This window comes from Rousettus aegyptiacus, unplaced genomic scaffold (assembly GCF_014176215.1).
Source record: "Rousettus aegyptiacus isolate mRouAeg1 unplaced genomic scaffold, mRouAeg1.p scaffold_m13_p_3, whole genome shotgun sequence".
NCBI classification, from domain to species: Eukaryota; Metazoa; Chordata; class Mammalia; order Chiroptera; family Pteropodidae; genus Rousettus; species Rousettus aegyptiacus.
This window is the reverse complement of record NW_023416306.1, coordinates 62,412,119-62,431,439: the sequence shown is the minus strand read 5'-3', so window position 1 is coordinate 62,431,439 and position 19,321 is coordinate 62,412,119. Positions and strand designations below refer to the sequence as shown.

Genomic DNA, 19,321 nt, shown 5'->3' with positions numbered 1-19,321 from the left:
ATTATCTTCAAGTTCAAAGAGATTATAGTCAAAATGGAGTTAGTTGGGAAATCTAAAGAACAAAAACAACCCATCACATCTTGCAGACAACATTAACTTCAGTAGCAGCAGCAGCAGCAAAAGTATGAGTCACATTTTCCATAAATCAATAGTGTGCTTATTTAAAGGAACTGAAGTTGTGTTTCTCTGTTGTATTATACTCACGTTCACTTGCATGTAAATGTTTCTAAACTGATAGCCCCCAACTCTTAGCATTTATTTTCTGTTCTCATTTTCTTCATGATAAGAAGGGGTTCCTGTTCCAATTATGAGGAAACACTTCTTAGAAAAAGGGTTATCATTTATTCATTAAAGAACATTTGTCCTCTGGGTATACAAATTGAAGCTAACAGATGTGTTTCTTTCTCTTTATGGACTTAAAAGTCTAGCAGAGAAGACAGATTACAAGCTCTAAATTCCTAATTTTGCCAGTCCTAAAGACTGAGAGGCACCTTAGTTCCAGTGGTCTGTGGGAGCCTGCTCATACCATCGTGCAACAACCAACTACGTGTATCAAGTCCAAACTTATCAGTGGCTTCACACTGGCAGACTGAAATCAGGCATGCTGAAGCTTTTATATTATGTAGATCAAAAACACAAAATCACAGCTTCTCCATGCCCACTGGTGGTCAATCATTTACTACCATATCATATCCTCATTACACTAAACTTGTGGCTCTCATTCCAGGGCTCCTTGATGGTAATTTGTATAGGGAAGGCTTACATTAATCTTTCAAATCCTCTCTCACTGCCCTAAGACCCAAGATGATAGGTATGTTCTAAGATAGTGGTCTCCAACCTTTTTGGCTCCAGGGACCAGTGCTCTTATGAGAAATGAATGCCTGATGATCTGAGGTGGAGCTGAGGCGGTGATGCTACCTCTGGGGAGTGGCTGCAAATACAGATGAAGCTTTAGCAGCTCACTCGTTTGTCTGCCGCTTACCTCCTTCTGCGTAGTCCGCTTCCTAACAGGCCACAGATCGTTACCAGACTGTGGTTCGGGGGTTGGGGACCCTTCGTAGAAGACCTTGAGATATACTGGGACTCTCTTTGAATATTAGGTGAATATAACATCTGATTAATTTGAGGCAACTCCATCTCTAATATGTTAATCAAGAGAGTCACAAAATGTCCAAATACAAACCATGCATCTCTGAACTTGGCAGTCAGTTTAAATTATATTCTGGGAATTAATAGTAGAGTTTAAAAGCTACCATCTGCAACTCATCCAATGTTTATTATTAATTACTATCTTAGTTTGATGCAGCATTAACTATAAGTAGATATTCTCTGGCAACATTTTGGTATTGCTATGTCAGTTTTAGCTTCAACAGTTGCCAACACTTTACATGGATCTGCCAAAGAGAAAACAGCTTTGTCAGTAAGTAGGCCACATGCAAAGCATGCACAATCCCTCTTCTAAAGTAAGACTTAGAGATACACTATAGAGCAAAGCGATGTCAAAAACCTGGTAGACCAGATAATTAAACTCTCCCCACCTCAGCTTCTAATGGCTTTGCGTTACCAGCCAGATATGACTATGCAATTTCACAAAAGGTTACTATGGTAGTAATTGGCATTCAAACTTGCAGAAAACATCTAGGTTAGTATAAAATACGTGTGGGGATGGACCAAAGGTGAAATGCAAATAAGAGGTAAGGCAGCTGAGGACCTATGGAAGTGTCTGCCTGCAGATGGCTGACGATACTTACCTTCAGGTTATGGAGAGTTTCTGACCATTCCATAGAACCTATCTGAGGTATGGTAGTGAGAAGTAAACTCTTGGCTTTATTGGCATTTTCTTTCAGGGTCTTTAAAACCCGGTCCACTGAAACCTAGAAAAACAACAGCATGGGATTGTTTCAAACAATTAAAAATTCCACCGCTTTCATGGAACATTATCCTGAGTTCTCACCTGATCTGTGAAGTCAGTTTACTCCAGTTTCAATCCTGAGCCCAAGTTCTGCATTTATCAAAAGGGCTTAGTCCCAGGGGGAGGTCTTGGAGCAACCCAATGACACCTCTGAAAAGCACCACTCATTTTCAACATGGTGTCTGAGAAACTGTCTCAGGCGTATAATGTGTTAGCATTGTTCAGAAAGCTGTGGCTACTCTCCCCATGTCCACAGAATGGATTCCAGTCTTAAAACTATTGCTACACTGAAAAATCAACCAGTCAGAAGATAAACACATCTTTAAAGAAATCTTCTAGCTAATAAATAAAAACGACAGACTCAAAGTATCACCATTTTTCCTTTTTAGAGCTCCCAATGAATGGATGAGTTGCTAACATTACAAAACAAAACAAAAAACCCAAATCAAATAAACCCACTATCCTGACGGAAAAACAAAACACTATGACACCTGAATCTGATTAAATCTTTAGATCCAGTTGCCAATTTACAAAAAGTACAGAAGACAGAGAACTACTACTCTAGGGATATGATTTCTGCATTTCAGACAGGAAAACTGTACAGGTCGAACGACAGTTTCCTTTTAGAAAACCTGGAAGGAAAAATCATTTGAGATATTTGAGATAACTAGAAACTGGAACTTTGCCTGGGTTTATTAAGGAATTACTGTTGGCATTGTGATTATGTTAGATAATCATGGCAATGTAGTTATGTTAGATATCTCCATACAGGTTTATGGAAAAAGTTATAGATCAGAGTATAGATAAAATATGATCGGCTATAAGCTGATATAATAATGGTTGAAATTGGATGTTGGAATCACAAAAGTTCATATTATTGTCTACTTTTTATGTTTTTACATTGTACAATTCAATGAGTTTTTTTCAATTATAGTTGGCAAACACACCAGCCCCAGCTGTACAGCATATTGATCAAAGATCCACACAACTCACAAAGCCATCGTCCCACCAAATCCAGCATCCCTCCTCTCCCCACACATATTCATTCCAAGATGAACTATCTTCCTCATGCTATACTCTACATCTCCATGTCTATTCTGCAACCATCCACCTGCACCTCTCAATCTCTTTGCCCTCCCCCCCATTATTGTCTACTTTTATATATAACTAGAATTGCTTCATAAAGAAAAGGTGAAAAGTCGTGAGTATGAAATGATCACCCTTCACTATACTTAGAAGAAATCTAAAATTCTGGGGCACAATGATTACACCTTTCATTCTATTTCCTGGAGTATAAAGTCTAGACTCCTCCCACAAACACCAAGATGTGGTTAGAAAAAAATGATAAGTACTGTAGCAGAGGGAACACAAAGCAGTGGCCAGCTGGGTGCCTGCCAGGTACATGTATAGACACATTTTAGGTGGAGTCTTTGAATGCTGGGTTTAAGCATCCAAGAGCTTTACCTCATATTTAGTCTTGTCCTTATACTTTTCCTATGACTGATATCTCTATAGAGACCTTGACCTCTGTTCCTACTGTTGGGCTCCACCCGAAATGCCTTTCTACCAATCTCCTACAATCGAGCCTCACCCTCTGTTTAAGGTCCAGTTCAAATCTCAAAAATTTCCTTCTTCACAAACTTTTTTGGTCTTTCCACCCCCAAATCCATCATTGCTGCCATCTGATGACCACCTCCTAGGAGCTAGCACTACATCTATCAATTGGCTTAATGCTCCCAGTAATCCAGCAAGGTCACAACTGCAACTGAACAACTCACATCTCTCATCTCCAAGCTGTGGCTCCATCCTACAGAAAAGGACAACTTGTTAAATAACGTGCCCAGTGTCACATGTAAATGGAAGAACAAAAATTTGAAGGTGGGTTTGGAAAATCTAAAACCTTTTTATCACGCCAGGCTGCACTGGTTTGAAGCACCATGATACACATGGCTGGTCAAGATGATGTTAACTTGGTTATTCCTTCCTCGTGGCATTTAACATTATTTCCCTCATGCCTTACCCCCTTATGCGGACCTTTGTTGCTCTAGTTTTAACTGAAGTAGCTCCAACTGACTGCTTTCCAAACCTCATGTGGCCCACTAAAGGAAAGCACCATTAGCTCAGTTCCTAGACTGACCAGAAAGCCACAGGCAAGAAGCAATCTGTTCTCAGGGAGTGGCAGAGGCTGAAGTTTATTAATTGGAAGCAGTTTCTCAATACCATGAGGTTGAGCTATCCCTTAGGTGACCAGAGCTGCCAAGTCAGGGATTATGTTGTGTTAGGATTTACAATCTTTCATAAAAAGTATCCCCATAGTTAATTACACTGAGAAGTAAGGTATTTGTGCAAAACAAAGAGCCAGTGTTCATCTATGACTCAAATTCCATTCACATGGATGGACAGAAAGCAAGAATATACTATCCTGTTTTACAGGAAATGGGATGATGAAATAAGCAGCTCTGGGTTGGTGACCTTGCAGAAGATGTCACCTCTTTTAAATGTGCTCAGAAGAGCCACCCTATGCTTCAAAATTCCTTGTAGTTTTATCCCTTTCTACATTTTAAAATGAGACAAATCATCTGGTTTCTTCAAGTAAAATGCAAGGAATGAAAAGAAAGAGGGGAATATTAGATTAAAAGAGACTTGAGACATTATGCAAATGCAATGTATAGATTGTAAGGGACCCTGATTTGAATAGTTGAAAATGATGACACAAGAGAGAAAATGTGAACAGTCTGGATATTTGGTTATATAAAGGAATATCTATATTTTTTGACCTAATAATGATCTTGTGGTTATTTTTATTATTATTTCATTTTAAAAGAGATATTTTAGAAAAATATTTGCTTCAAAATAATGAGGGCAGGGGAGAGGGAAGTGGGTGGGGGTATATATGTGACACAAAATTAGCCATGGCTGATAATTATAGAAGCTGGATGTTGGGTAACTAGGATTCATTATACTAGATTCTCTACTTTTGCAGATGTTTGAAGTTTTCCACAATGAAAGTATTTGTTTTGGAAGCCTGACCTCAGCAGTCCAGCATCCTCGAATGCCAGCTGGACCTTGCTGTCTTTCCTACCTAAAACCCCTCACTGTCCTCCCACCTGAGATCCTTATCCAGACTCCATGGCTCTGCCTCTTTCTCGCCCCATCTGCTCCACTCAAGCAAGCCTATCTTCCCCATCGCACTTAAGGGAGGCTTCCCAGACTACAAATATAGGAGGTGTACTCCTATGTTTCACCACATTATTTCTTTATAATCCTGAGCTTTCTCATGCTGGTTTGCTTAATCTCTGCCCCAATCCCACTACTCACCACAAAAAAAAATCCAGAACATTGGCTCTTTACAAACCTGTCTGTTTGCTGTCATACTCTTACACCAAGCATAGAATCCAGTCTTACTAGGTTAAACAGATAGATATGAATGTAGAGTTCACTTACCAGGAAGAGGTAAGATATAATTTTTCCCTTTGAAAAAAAAGATAGTAGCACAGCACAAGATTATAACCAATAGATACCTTTATCCTTAAAACAAGGTCCAAGTCTCAATATGATTCCCAACACTCCTATATGCCTACAGTACTGATCCTTGAATAAAAGTATCTTTTTCTTTCCTATGAAGATCTTGGTTCTTACTTTCCAAAGGGAACATATCTAGTAATACCTAATGTCAGTGTATTAACAGCTGACTTTAAAACCTGGTAGGAAGACAGTTTCTAGAACTAAGGCAATAGTTAATGGTGCTCATGGCCATACATATTCAGAAGAGAATTCCACATACCGCTTCCTCGTGCTCCTTCCAGCAATCATAATCTGTTGCCATGGCGATACTTGCATAGCAAAGTCCAGCCTCCTTAGCAAGAACCACCTCTGGAACTGTGGTCATGTTGATAACATCCGCCCCCCAGCCGCGGAACATGAAGCTTTCTGCCCGCGAACTAAAACGAGGTCCTTCGATTGTAAGCATTGTCCCTTTTGAGTGGCACCGGAGTCCTAGTTTCTTAGCAGTCTCTATGAGGACCTAGCAAAGGAAGAATTGTAAATTCAAAACATGCAAACATACATACAGCTTAATATTTTATGTTTTCCCTGTTTAATAAGTTGATCACTTATTTAAAGGTTTTATCATAAAAGCCTAGTAGCTGCAGGCCCTCGGAGGAACCTGGGAGATCAGTTTCCTAGATCCTCACCCACTGTTTCCCCAGCCCCTACCCATATAGCTCACAGGGAGAAGAACCAACAGTCAGCTTTTTCTAAGCACCAGGAATTTGTTTACATGCTTTAATCCCACTTCTTAACAGCTTTAAGAGACGAAGCTGAGCTATGAACAAGGACTCGAGTCTGAGCATTTAACCTGTAAGGCTGAGCTAAGGTGCTGCTCCTCATCCACATACCTCAAGGATATATGCCGAGAACTGTTTCCAAGCACCTGAGAAATTTATTCTCATTACTATTCTATTCAAAATCGACTTTTGTAAAAGTTTTTTTTGATTAGAAAGTGATTTCTTCAAAATCTTTTTTGCCCATTGCCTCTCTGAGGACACACAGTAAAAACAGGACAGAGCCATGAACAGATGTTTTCTGTCCAGGGATAAACTTATCTTGGTGTCTCTTTAGTGTCAAGGCCATAGGAGCATCTCAGAAACATTTAAAAGTCAGACTGCTTTTCCCAGTGTCTAATTAATAATACACATCTAATCTCCTGGTTATTAATTTCATTTTTTCTTAGCCTGTGCTTCAACATTTCTTTTTAATTCAAAAAAAAAATTAGTCTTTTAAGCTTGTTAACCTACTTAAGCACTGCTGAAAATTCACTAGCCTCTCAGTTTTCTCATCTGTAAAATGGGAATAATACTGTATAATGTTGTGAGGATTAAATGAGCTAAGAACTGTGTCAGGCACATTGTAAACTACTTTGCAAACTACATAAGTGCTAAACTTGTCTTCTATCGATTATTAATATAGCCAGTTCTCAAATAACAACATTTCGTGATAATGTTGATGAGACAAAAAGAAAATACTGATTCCTGGCCAGGGCCACTGTCTTTATGCAGTGTGTACATTTCCCCAATGTCTGCGCGAGTTGTCTCTGTGTACTCAGGTTTCTTCCCACATCCCAAAGATGTGACATTAGGTTGTATCTAAATTGTTCCAGTCTGAGTGACAGTGGGTGCGTGTGAGTGTGCCCTATTATGGAAGGGTAGGTTCTTGCCTGGCTCCCCGAGCTGCAGGGACAGGCTCTGGCCACCTGTGACCCTGAACTTGAATATACAGGTTGAAAAATAATCAACTTGCTCGTTTCTATTCCTTTATCCTTTTGAAAAAAAATTTATATTTTTATTTGTTCAATTACAGTTGACATACAATATTATATTAGTTTCAGGTGTACAACACAATGATTAGACATTTATGTAACTTACGAAGTGATCACCCTGATAAATGCAGTACCGATCTGACACCATAGTTATCACAATATGACTGACTATATTCCCTATGCTATACTCTACACTCCCATGACAATTTTGTAACTACCAATTTGTACCTCTTAATCTCTTCCCCTCTTCACCCATCCCTCCAACCCCCACCCCACAATCCAGTGACCATCAAAATGCTGTGTTTATGAGCTGTTGTTTAGGTTCTACATATAAGTGAAATCATGACATTTGTCTTTCCTGGACTTACTCCACTCAGCATAATATGTTCTAGGTCCATCAATGTTGTTGCAGATGGTAAAATTTCATTCTTTGTTATGGCTGAGTAATATTCCATTGTACACACACACACACACACACACACACACACACACACACACTCTTTTTTTATCTATTCGTCCACTCATGGATACCCAGGTTGCCTCCATTTCTTGGCTGCTGTAAATAATGCTACAATGAATACATGGATGTATATGTTCCTTTGAAGTAGTTTTGGGTTTCATTGGATTAATACCCAGAAGTGGGATTACTGACTGGGTCCTTCTTTAACTCTATTATAGCCTTTGTTTCAAAGTCTATTTTGTCTAGTGTCTGTATTGCTACCCTTTTTTTTCCCGTTTCCATTTTCACGAATCATCTTTTCCATTCCTTTATGTTTAGTCTGTATGTATCTTTCACCCTGAAGTGAGTCTTGTAGGAGGCATATGTAAGGGTCTTATTTTTTTATCCATTCAACCACACTAACTTTTAATTGGCGCATTTAATCCATTTATATTTAAAATAATTGTTGCTAGATAGGTAGTTATTACTATTTTATTATTCATATTTTTGATTTTTTTTTCTTCTTAAAGAAGTCTCTTTAACATTTCTTGTAATACTGGTTTGGCAGTGATGAACTCCTTTAGCTTTTTCTTATCTGTCCGGGAAGCTCTTTATCTGTTCTTTAATTCTAAATAATAGCTTTCTTTGCTCAGAAGTATAATGTTGGTTGTAGATCCTTGCTTTAAATCACTTTGAGTATTTTGTGCCAATCCCGTCTGGCCTGTTTCTGTTGAGAAATCATCTGACAGTTTTATGAGAGCTACCTTATAGGTAACTGCTTTTCTTTTGCTGCTTTTACGGTTCTCTGTGTTTAACCTTCACCATTTTAATAATGATGTGTCTTGGTGTGGGCCTCTGGCTTCACCTTGTATGGGAATCTCTGCACTGCCTGGGCTTATATGTCTTTCTTTCACTAGGTTAGGGAAGTTTTCCATCATTATTTCTCAAACAGGTTTTCAATTCCTTGCTCTTTTGCTACTCGTTCTGGTATCCCTATGATGCGAATGTTGGTATCTTGATATCTCAGAGGCCCCTTAAATTTTCCTCATTTTGGGGGGATTCTTTTTTCTTATTGATACTGATTGGGTGTTTCTTACTACTTTATATTCCAAATTACTGATTTTATCCTTTACTTCATCCGATCTGTTGATTCCTTCTAATGTATTCTTTATTTCAATTATTTCATTCTTCAATTCTGCCTGGTTCTTCATGTTTTCTCTCTCCATTTTTGTTTGCTATCTCTTTGTTGAAGTCCTGACTGAGATCACTGAGCATCCTCATAACCAGTGTTTTGAACTCTGCATCTGGTAGATTGCTTGTCTCTATGTTGTTTAGTTCTTTTTCTGGAGCTCTGTTCTGTTCATCTGAGACATGTTCATCTACCCATGTTTCTTTGGCTGCCTCCCTGTTTTTGTTTCTATGTATCAGATAGAGCTGCTAAGTCTCCTGGTCTTAGTAGTGTGGCCTTATGTAGGTGTACAATGGGGCCCAGTGGCACAGTCTCCCTGGTCACCTGATCTGGACGCTTCAGGTATATGTCCTGTGTGGACAGAACTCTTTTAATCTTTATGTGGGGGTCCTTGGTTTGGCTAGACTAATAATACCTAAATTAATTTGGTCTCAAAAAAGGCCAAAAAGGCAACTATTGTCCACTACACATTTACATGTGCTCTGTACATATCACTGGCATTGCCTCCCCATCCTCTACCCCTAACACTGTAAGTCACTACTTTCTGCCTGGGATGAGATTTAGACTTTCTATGAACATGTGCTCTCTCCCCCTAGTCTATTTCTTCCCAAGCTGTCCCCATTTTGAAAGGGACGAGAAGTTTATACACGTCTAATTTCCCCTGAAATCACCAGATTTATTTTAGCCTTTATGTTCACCCCTGCATAGTCATATAAAAACTAGTTTCCCCAAAGCTAACAGCAAGGGCACCTTAACCCCACTGTGGTTTCAAAAAAAAAAAAGAAAAAAAAAAAAAAATCTAGACTGCAAAACCAGGGGTTGTGGGGAGTCATTTCAGATATATCACTGCATGTGCATTTTCTCTGACTTCTGTGGGAGTACATTTTTACTTGTTTAAAAATATTGCAGGTTAAGTTCATATGTATGTGTTTAGATGTATTCATTTCTGGATAGTTATCAGCAGAATATATCAGAATGCTGTTAGTCTTCCCTCTGAAACATAGATCTGTTTTCCACATGCAGGTGTTAAAATTAGCTGAATGACTAACATATTTAGGTATTTATATTCTATAAGTTATTTTATAAGTAAATTTCACTAGGCAGTTTACCTCAAATAATGCCTCCAATCTTCTGGGTTGCACCTGACTTTCAAACCTGGGATATGAAAAGTACCATGCGTGGACCAAAAGATGAAATTTTGAGTTGTGCTAGCCATTTTTATTCTTTGAGAGCTAAGGCTGTGATTCCTCACCTTATACCATCACTGACCTCTGTGCAGCTGCCCTCTTAGTTCTGAGATTTCACTATAATCTTGGAGAGGAGGCTGGACAGTAATGGCCAGTCACAGCTCAAAGGTAAATGACGCCAATAGGACAATTTTTAGAGTATCGATAATAATAATTTAATTCAAAAAGCAGTTAACAGTCATTGGATGTTTTACTATGAATAGGCATTGTTCGAAGCACTTTGTAAATATTAACTCTTATCTCTCACACGGTCCTAAGAGGCTCATGTAATCATTAGCTACACTTTACAAATGAGGACACTGAAGCCCAAAGATGTTAAGTAACTTGTCCAATGACATACCGTTACTAAGTTGAAGAGCAGAGATCTGGTCCCAAGTAATCCGGTTCCAGACTACATAGTCTTGACTAATACGCTGGTCTATACTAAAATTATTTAAACGATATCCTAACAGCAAAATCAAACTTATAAAAAAGGTAAGTTGCAATTCTGAGTGATTAGGCTTTCAAATGATTGAGGAGGCATTATGAGCAAAGGGAAACAATTTTTTATAAAACCTTACATAGGAAGTAAACTTGAGAGAGCAAGAGGGACCATGTGCTTTTTAGCCAATTAACTCTAAATTTCACCCAAATCCTTGTGATTTATTTTGGTGCACATTCCAGAAAGATTACAAACCTCTCTTGTTTTGGGACAGAATGGCTCAGCCATTGGAATATGGCACACTCCTCTGGCACAGGGATGACTCCCATCATAGAAAGTCTGAGGCCTTGTGGTGGTCCTAGAGAATAAAGTGAAAGGTTCAGTTATTTGTGTTTTAAAGCATCTCTCCATTCTCTGCAGGCTGGAGAAACCAACTGCATCTAGGTCGACATCTTGGTCCTCACTCCAGAATCAATAGTTTTGGACAAGCTGAACATAACTTTAAAAAAAAAAAAAAAAAAAAAAGCAGCTTCGAGGTGGTATTTGGCTTCTCTGGCTCTGGGTTGATGGCAACATATTTACATATTTTCCAAGAGGAATTAAAGTGTCTGTGGTTTGGTTGCTCTGATAGGATAATCACACTGGATTATAGGTACAACTCAACTCTGGGTTCAGGAGGGCAGGTAAAACACTTGCACTCCATTTATATCCATCACCCGGATTCAACAATTCCCAAAATTTGTCAAATTTGCTTTATCTGTTAGCATTTCCATGGTTGCAAATCCCAGACTTTGTCATTTCACCCCTACTTCAGATGGACCAAAACATGTGGATTATTTTCTACTGCAATGTCATTATTACATCCGATAAAAATAACATTAATTCCTCAGTACCAGCTAATACATAGATCATATGCGAATTTCCCTGATGTCCTCACAAATACCCTTTTTGAAAAGAATGTTGCTTTGTTAGCTTCAGGTCTAAATAAGGTCCTCACATTGTATCTGATTTCCATGTTTCTAAATTGAAAGTAATTCCTCTCTCCATTCCCAATTTTATTTTTTCATGCCTTTGGCCCAGGAAAGCAGCGCTCTGTCCTGATCCATTCAGGAATCTATCTCCCTGCTACCTTGTTTAGCTTGTTCCTCTACCTGCCTTGATTAGTTCTAAAGTCTCTTAGTTCTATTTTTTTTTTTTTTTTGGTAAAACATTCCTAAATTCACATAAAAGAGGCTAAAATCAACCCAGTGCCAAGTCACCCAGCAATTTCTCACCAGAAATTTTCAGAATAAACCACCTTCTGAGTCTATTTTATTGTTCTACACTTGAACTCATGAGTAACACAGGAAAAAGAGCCCTTATCTTTCCTACAGAGGGGAGAGCATGGGAGGGACAGGGCAATGGAAAGCCAACAGGGGAAGGTAGATCACTTAATGTCTACTTCCGGGGGGTGGGGTGGGGAAGAGCAGTGAGAAATAGTTTTCCCCGGTTCAGTTTACACAGCTGACATGTCTGTCTATCAAAATTAACCTGTTTCTTGCATCCTGTCACATAATAAACCGTGATACTAGCTGGCACCAAAGCTACCTTGCTCAGAGATGAGGCCTTACTTAGTACTGTGGAGGAATGAAAACTTCGTCTGTGCTCCTCCAACCCTCTGTCATGTGTGTCTTATAGGAAAGGCTAATTTAACCCTGAAGCAATTCCAGACAGGGTTGAAGAATAGGTCAAATGACTGTTTCAGCAGCCCGTGTAACAGAGGCTTTTCTCTTATAAAACTGACCAATAAAATGGTGCCATGTACTCTAGCTCTGGCTTGGTTTCAGCTTCCGATGAGTCAAGTATTAGCAATACCTCTACTTAACACTGTGATTAAAAGAAAACATAGCCACAAAAACCTACAGCTGCTGTACCCCAACAGACATCCATGTGATAACATCCCCATCTTATTTATCTGTCCCTCTTTTTAATTTCTATCCCTTCTTGGCCTAATCACTCCTCTCTTTGTTCTGAACTTTCACCTTAGGACATAACATGTATTGTTTATGCTTTATGCTACAAACATATGATACTTATTGACTACAGTTTTAATTTCCGTAATGGAACATTTAACATTTTTCTCTTTACACAAAGCTCCCTAACTACTAGGTATATGGCTTATATCAATTTGCTGTTTATTTATTTATTTATTTTGATTCTCCATTTTCCAATCATAAAATGTAGCACTCATTCACCCATTTATGAGGGTGTAATGAGGATTAAGTCAACCATGAAGTGCTGATAAACCACAGCAGCTCAGAAATGAGATCTGGGCTAGACAATTAGGAGGAGAAGCTATGGCTGAAGACACCCAACCTTGTAAGAGGCAAGCGAAGCAGGTACTCCTAGGGAAGAAATGAGGACTTTAGTAATGTTTCTAATGGTTTCAGGACTGACTATACTGTCAAGGTCCTCGAAAGGAAGATGCAGATGAGAAATACCTCTGCACACAGCCTGCCCAATCAATGGTGGTGTTTTTCATAACCAAGGTAAGTATCAGTAAAATCGATGAAACGCTTAATGATCTAAAGTTCAATCACTATAAACAGCAATACTCCTGTATAGCATAAAATGATGAGGCACAATCAATGATGGATGAAATTCAGATCAAGAGAAATGGAATTTACAATCATCGGTGAGGTAAATAGAGGACACAACCCAAAGAAAATGCTAGGAAAATATGTGTAATTTTAAGAGCTCCTATCCTCCCTCTTAGGGTTTTTAGAGAAGTAAGAACTTTCACAACTCAGCAAGATGCCAGGAATAAACTCCCAGCCATGTCCCATACAGCAGGGACAGTTATCTGATGGACCCTGTAGTAACAGGGGGCCATTTCTAGCCAAAACATTTCTTCCATCAAAATAGTAGTAGTTGTTCATCCTCCTGCTGAGTTTTCTCAGTGATATGGAGAGAATATAGAAAATGTAGCTTTGTACCTGGATTTGATCTTCCCACTGCACTTTTGGGTGGTCATGAGCAAATTACTTAACTTCCCTTAGTACTTTCTTCACAATGTGAATATTAGCAACATCTCCAGGGCTGCAAAAACCTCCAGCAGTTACATCCCAATAAACTTTGAGGGAATAATGTCTCCATTTTATGTGGCAAATATGTGCACTTGGGGCTAAATAATTGTTGCAAAGAACTACAATTATTATTGCCTTGAGAATGACCCAGCACCTGGCACAAAGTCTTCACTCAGATCACATTAAAAATGGATACAGGAGCAGGAGAAGCAAGTATATGAAGTAGGTCAATGGAAGAAACCTATAGATAGTTTCTTTCGTTTTTTTTTTTTCCAATTCACTTTATTGGGGTGACATTAGTTAATAAAATTATCTAGGTTTCAAGTGTACAGTTCTATAATACATCATTTGTATACTGCATTGTGTGTTCACCACCCAAACTTAAATCTATTCCCCTCATTGTATAGCTGATAGTTTCTTGAAGAAACTAGGTCTGCAACAGTGCCCAAGTGAGCACCTTTCCATGATAAAGGGGACCCTTAATGGAATCTGTTTTTCCTTTTGTCAAGAGACAGAACTGAAATCTATTCATGGGCCCAAGGATAAAATTTGGCTCGGACAATGTCAAACTGGCTAGACCTGACAAGAAGCTGTGTTCTGGCTTTGGCTGAGAAGAATGGGAAGGATCACTTATCTCCTGGAAGCAACCTAGACCAAACACAAGAGAGTTTAGGAGTGGCAGCTGTCCTACTGATTTGTGAAAGTGGCATGTGGTGGCAGGTAGAGTGGCTCCCCTCCTCCTCAAAGTGTCTAAATCCTAATGCCCAGAATCTATGAAAATGTTACCTCACCTGACAAAGGGGAACTAAGGCTGACGATAAAATGGAAAGATTATTCTGGATTAACTGGATGGGCTCAATGTCACCACCGGAGCCCTTATATGTGAAAGATGGAGACAGAAGACTCAACGTCAGAGTGAAGAGATATGAGGAGGGCTCAACCCACCATTGCTGGCTTTGAAGACAGAAGAGGCCATAAGCCAAAGAATGCAGGTGGCAAAGAAAGAGTAAGGAAACAGATTCTCTTCTGAGCCTCCAGCAAGGAATGCAGCCCTGCTGACATCACAATTTTAGCCACTGAGACTCATGACAGACTTCTACAGAATTATAATAAGTTTGTATTGTTTAAGTCACTAAGTTTGTAGTAATCTGTTACAGCATCAGTAGGAAACTAATATATATGTTTATGTGGTTTAAGATACACTTAACTCAGTTCTGGTTTCTGCATAACAAAAAACTGATGCTGAAGGTCTGCCCCCAACTCTTGCTTTAATCAGTAAACCCTGCCAGCTTGGCAGGGTGACTGCTAATTTCATTTCCCTATTAGTATGGGATATCCACTGGAAAACAGACTTCAGGGAGTGACTGATCTGACTGGCTTTACCACCCACTCTCCAAATGTGTGCCTTGGAAAGTCACTCTGATCTTTCTACACATTAGTTTATATCAGTTTTCTCACATTTAAAAAGGGGAATTAATACCACTCACCTTCTATGGTCGAGGTGACGTCTGGGAACATATGAAGCTCAGAACTAGTAACAACCATTTATGAGACATGGACTTATCATCTGCCAACCTCAGAGCATGACACATGTACAGCTAAGTCAAGGGTACCCAAAAAGTTGCTCGAGGTTGTCAAACAGGAATGTGTGCTAAGAAAATTTAATGCACAAAAGACTACCCCTGGAAGAGTGAAGGAGACAAAATGACATTGCATACTAGCAAGAGAAATGAGTTCAAGACCAAGGAGAGAACATTTGCCCTTTCAGGCAGAGGGGAAAGAAAGCCCAGAGAAAGACAAACTAGTGGGTTATTTCCGGATCGAGACTCTTGAATTGGCTCAGAGATAGCCATTTGTTAAAACTTTTCCTTTGAAGAAATTCTGAGTTGTAAACAAGTTGAGGGAAAACACTTGTTCCATGGCAGAAGCAAATATAGCCATACACACTGCACATGTGCACAACAAGCCTCAGCAGGCAGAAGCATGAGTCAATTCTCTAGCGAATCAGGGCCAACGGCTACTCACAAGCAGTGTTAATTTAGGGGAACTGATTCTACTCACATGACTTAAAGGATATCTGAACAATAATGTACACACGGTTCAGTTTTCAGAAACCAGAATAAAAATAAGCACCCTCCCAATCCTCTTTTCCTTAAAGCCTGAGCACTGAGAGTAAGAGGAGGGGTTCCCAATAGCAAGTTTGTCACAACCACCCTGGCTCTCAGTAGTTCTACTGCTCACAATTTATCCAACAGGTATGTTCATTCAAAGATAACAGGACATACTAATATTAACTGAAGTACAGCTAATACTAACGGGGAGCTGAAAACAACCCATGTGTCCCACTTAGAGAGCTGCTTAAATAAATCATATATCCAACAATAGAACTGTGTAGCTGTTAGGAAGAATATGGTGGATGTCCATTTACAGGTGTAGAAAGTTGAGATATAATTAAAAGGGAAGATAGCTAGTTTCCTAGAATTCCGATAGTCAGTTTTTCTTGTTAAAAGATATAAAAATGGCATACAATATGATCTATTTCGCAACGTGCCTGATTTAGTTAATGATGTATCTTGGAGACTTTTCTAGATCAGCACATATAAACTTGCTTGATTTGTTTAAAATGCTACACAGAATGCCATGGATATACCAGTATTTTAGTCATTATACAATGAACGGGTAATTAAAAATGTTACAACCAGTATCTCTGCATGAGCTCCTTGGTGCATATGTTTCTCAAGAAACCAAGAAAAGAAACTGGGTCAATGGCCATGCACATTATCAAGATAGATCTCGCTGAAATGCCCTTCGAAGGGCTGCAGCAAGGCACACACCCACCAGAAACATAGCAGGGTTTTACTTTTCACCATATGCTTTCCCATGTTATTTGCATTTTACTTTATTTCATTCTTTAAACACTTTATAACACCGATGTACATGTTGGATAGCATCTTAGAACAAAAAGACAATTTTAATTTTTAAAAAAGTACATAAATGGGTTGAGATGGCAAAAGAAATTTAAGGCCAAGTCACCGATGGGTTAGAAAAAGAGGGATATTTATACCCTAAGCAATTTGCTTAATTTCAAGGTTAAAAGAATTAAGAATGAGCATTCTAAATTTCTAAGTATGTATTCGTGTGGGTGTGCATACACGTATTTATGGACAGTGTTGCTAAGAGCATGTATATAAGCGAAGAGTCAAATCCTAGAAGAACAAAGGGCACTTAGTCAGGGAAAGGAAAAGTTTAAAACAACAGTGGGAAAGTAAAGAGAGTTTTGGCATGAATGGCAACAGAGTCTGTTCTATTAACCAAGAGGTGTTGAAAGGATATGAATTTGGACTAACATCATAAAGATCCTCCCACCCCCTGATCTAACAAAGGCCCCCTAACTGCTTAGGGTGCCAGAGGAAAGGAGGAAAAACAATTGATATTTATATTACAACAAGGCAACAATGCTCAATAAACAGGTGACCTAGTTTTCTCTTATTTTCTATTTTTCATCACGTCTTGCTAAACAGAGCATGCAGAGAGCAGTGATACAAGAACAACAATAAAAAAATCCCAGCTCCGATGCAAGTGGTAACAATTTTGGGGGGGGCCTCAGTTTTCTCACCTGTAAAAGGAGATAACGAGGTATATATGGGATGCTGTGATAATTAGCAGCACCAGGAACATAGTAAGTGCTATAAAAGCATTTACTGGCATTATAACTAAGCTGCTTTGTTTTCACTGTAAAGTACCATGGACACTGCTCCAAGTCACCACCTGTAGCTTTAACAAATTCTATTTATAGCGTCACAAAATCCCACTGGACGGTTTCAGCCACTGCCTTAGGCTGCTCACTCAGAAAAAAAAATACACACAAATCCTGATACAGATGTCTAGAAAAATGCACGATTTGGTGCTTTTTTTTTTAAGAAATGCAAAGTGCAAAAGGGAAAGGCTGATTGGCAAGGCATACATATTTTAAACTTTAATGAATCACACTGCCTTTTAAAAAGGGTTCCAACTATCAGTACCAGCAATAGGCAAATGAATGTTAATTATCCAGGGCCTAAAAACACCAAATTGTTGGAAGAGCTCAATATTTTCTTTCACTTCAGAATTATCCAGAAATAATGACTTCCTGTTTAGAATACCAGATGTGACCAGATAATAAACATTAATTTTTGACTGGGCAGAGGGAAATAAGCAGGGAGACAAAGAACGAAAGCAAGGGGAAAAACCACCACAAAAGTGACAATATATTTTTAAGTACATGTCAAAGATCAGCAGCATGAGTGACAAAAGGAACTAGGAAAAAATTACATCAAATTACAGGAAAAGCTGAGGTATGCTACATAAAGAGTCAAGATATTCCTCCTCCTACTCTATGCCATTAACTCAGAAGTCTGGGTATAAGCTGGCTGGTGCCCATCACTGCTCAGCTGTACCCTGAGGATCAGACTTCCAGAGAAGCCCCCACAGATGGTAGATGTTTAGTTTCTAGTACTCTTCTGACTCTATCTTCGTCTCTACTTCTAGGTAGTACAGAAACCAGCTTTGAGGGTATGACGCTAGGGTGAAGGAATGTTAGGTAAAGAACTTACTCCAATAAGGGCAGTGGTGATAAAGAGGGAGTGGGATTCAAGGTGTGCACAGGCAGGACTAGAGGATGACTAGATGGAGGGGTGACACAGGTCCACAGCAATGACCATTGGGTAGAAGGGAGTGCCAGGGTTGCCAACTTAGTTATTCACCAAGTAAAGAACAAGGGGCTCAGGAGAGGAGGGAGTGTGGGGTTAGAAGACAACCAAGGGGGATAATTTAATCTTGAATGTAAAGTGTGGGGTATATTTGAGACCTTGGCCTATAGCCAGCATGGGTCTCGAGGGAAAGGACAGAGCTGGAAGTCTGTGTGTGAGGGGTGGCTGAGATCATAGGCTTTGGAGAATAACCCAAATTCGAACTCCACAGGTCCCACTTACTAGCAACTGACTAATACTTCTGAGCTGAAGGTTCCTCAAGGGTAAAGAGGAGATTAGCTTTCTGTGTGGTAAGGCTTTGTGGCACTTATTAGGAACTCAAAGATTGGGTGCTTATCACCGTTTTTAATTAACGGTGAGGACATAAGATAACAGAACTAGGCTGCAGAGTGGAACACAAGAAGAGTTAACTGCCCAGGGAGTAGCTGTGCCCACTTCCAGGACAGCTATAGGCAGGAAGGTGACAAAAGAGGACAGAGATACGAAAAGGGGTGAGGGGAGGGTGAGAAAGATGGTAAGTTTATGCTTGATAGGTTTCTTGTAAAGAGGTGACATCTCAGAAGTGAAGGAGGCGGGCAGAATGCTGTGAGAGAACAGTAAGGGTTTAAAACAGCTGCTGAATGAGAGAAAGTTAAGCAAAGGCTTCCTGTGTATTTTTTTAAAAAACCACAAATCCCCTTTTCTATTCATAATTTATGCCTGCCCAAACGGTTGAAAGACTGATGATGTAACTGACATTGGGTACACCTGAACCTCCAGGGCCAATGCCTGATGGGGTGGGTAAGAATAACTCCATACCACGACCTTGTGGAGGACGCCCAAGGCAGGGCCGTGTCTTTGGGAGCGGGGAATAAACTGACATAATTCCTCAACACTGTGTTTACAGCGGGACTTTCCTGATGAGTAAGCATGCATCACCAGCAAAAGCTCGTCCCAGCACCCCCCTCCCCATTCCAATGAGAGAAAAAAAACTCCCCAGAGGC

The 19,321-nt window shown here is 39.5% G+C and overlaps 1 protein-coding gene across 1 annotated transcript in view; it reads right to left on the bottom strand.

Annotated features, from left to right (window-relative positions):
- Window positions 1–19,321, bottom strand: part of LOC107506709 (methylthioadenosine phosphorylase) — a 38,466-nt gene that overhangs the window by 2,198 nt on the left and 16,947 nt on the right. Inside the window, exons 5-7 of the mRNA XM_016137531.2 lie at window positions 10,781–10,883; window positions 5,697–5,936; window positions 1,752–1,874 (exon numbers count right to left, since the gene is read on the bottom strand). Coding sequence (XP_015993017.1) covers window positions 1,752–1,874; window positions 5,697–5,936; window positions 10,781–10,883 — 466 coding nt within the window. The remainder of the gene's footprint in view (window positions 1–1,751; window positions 1,875–5,696; window positions 5,937–10,780; window positions 10,884–19,321) is intronic.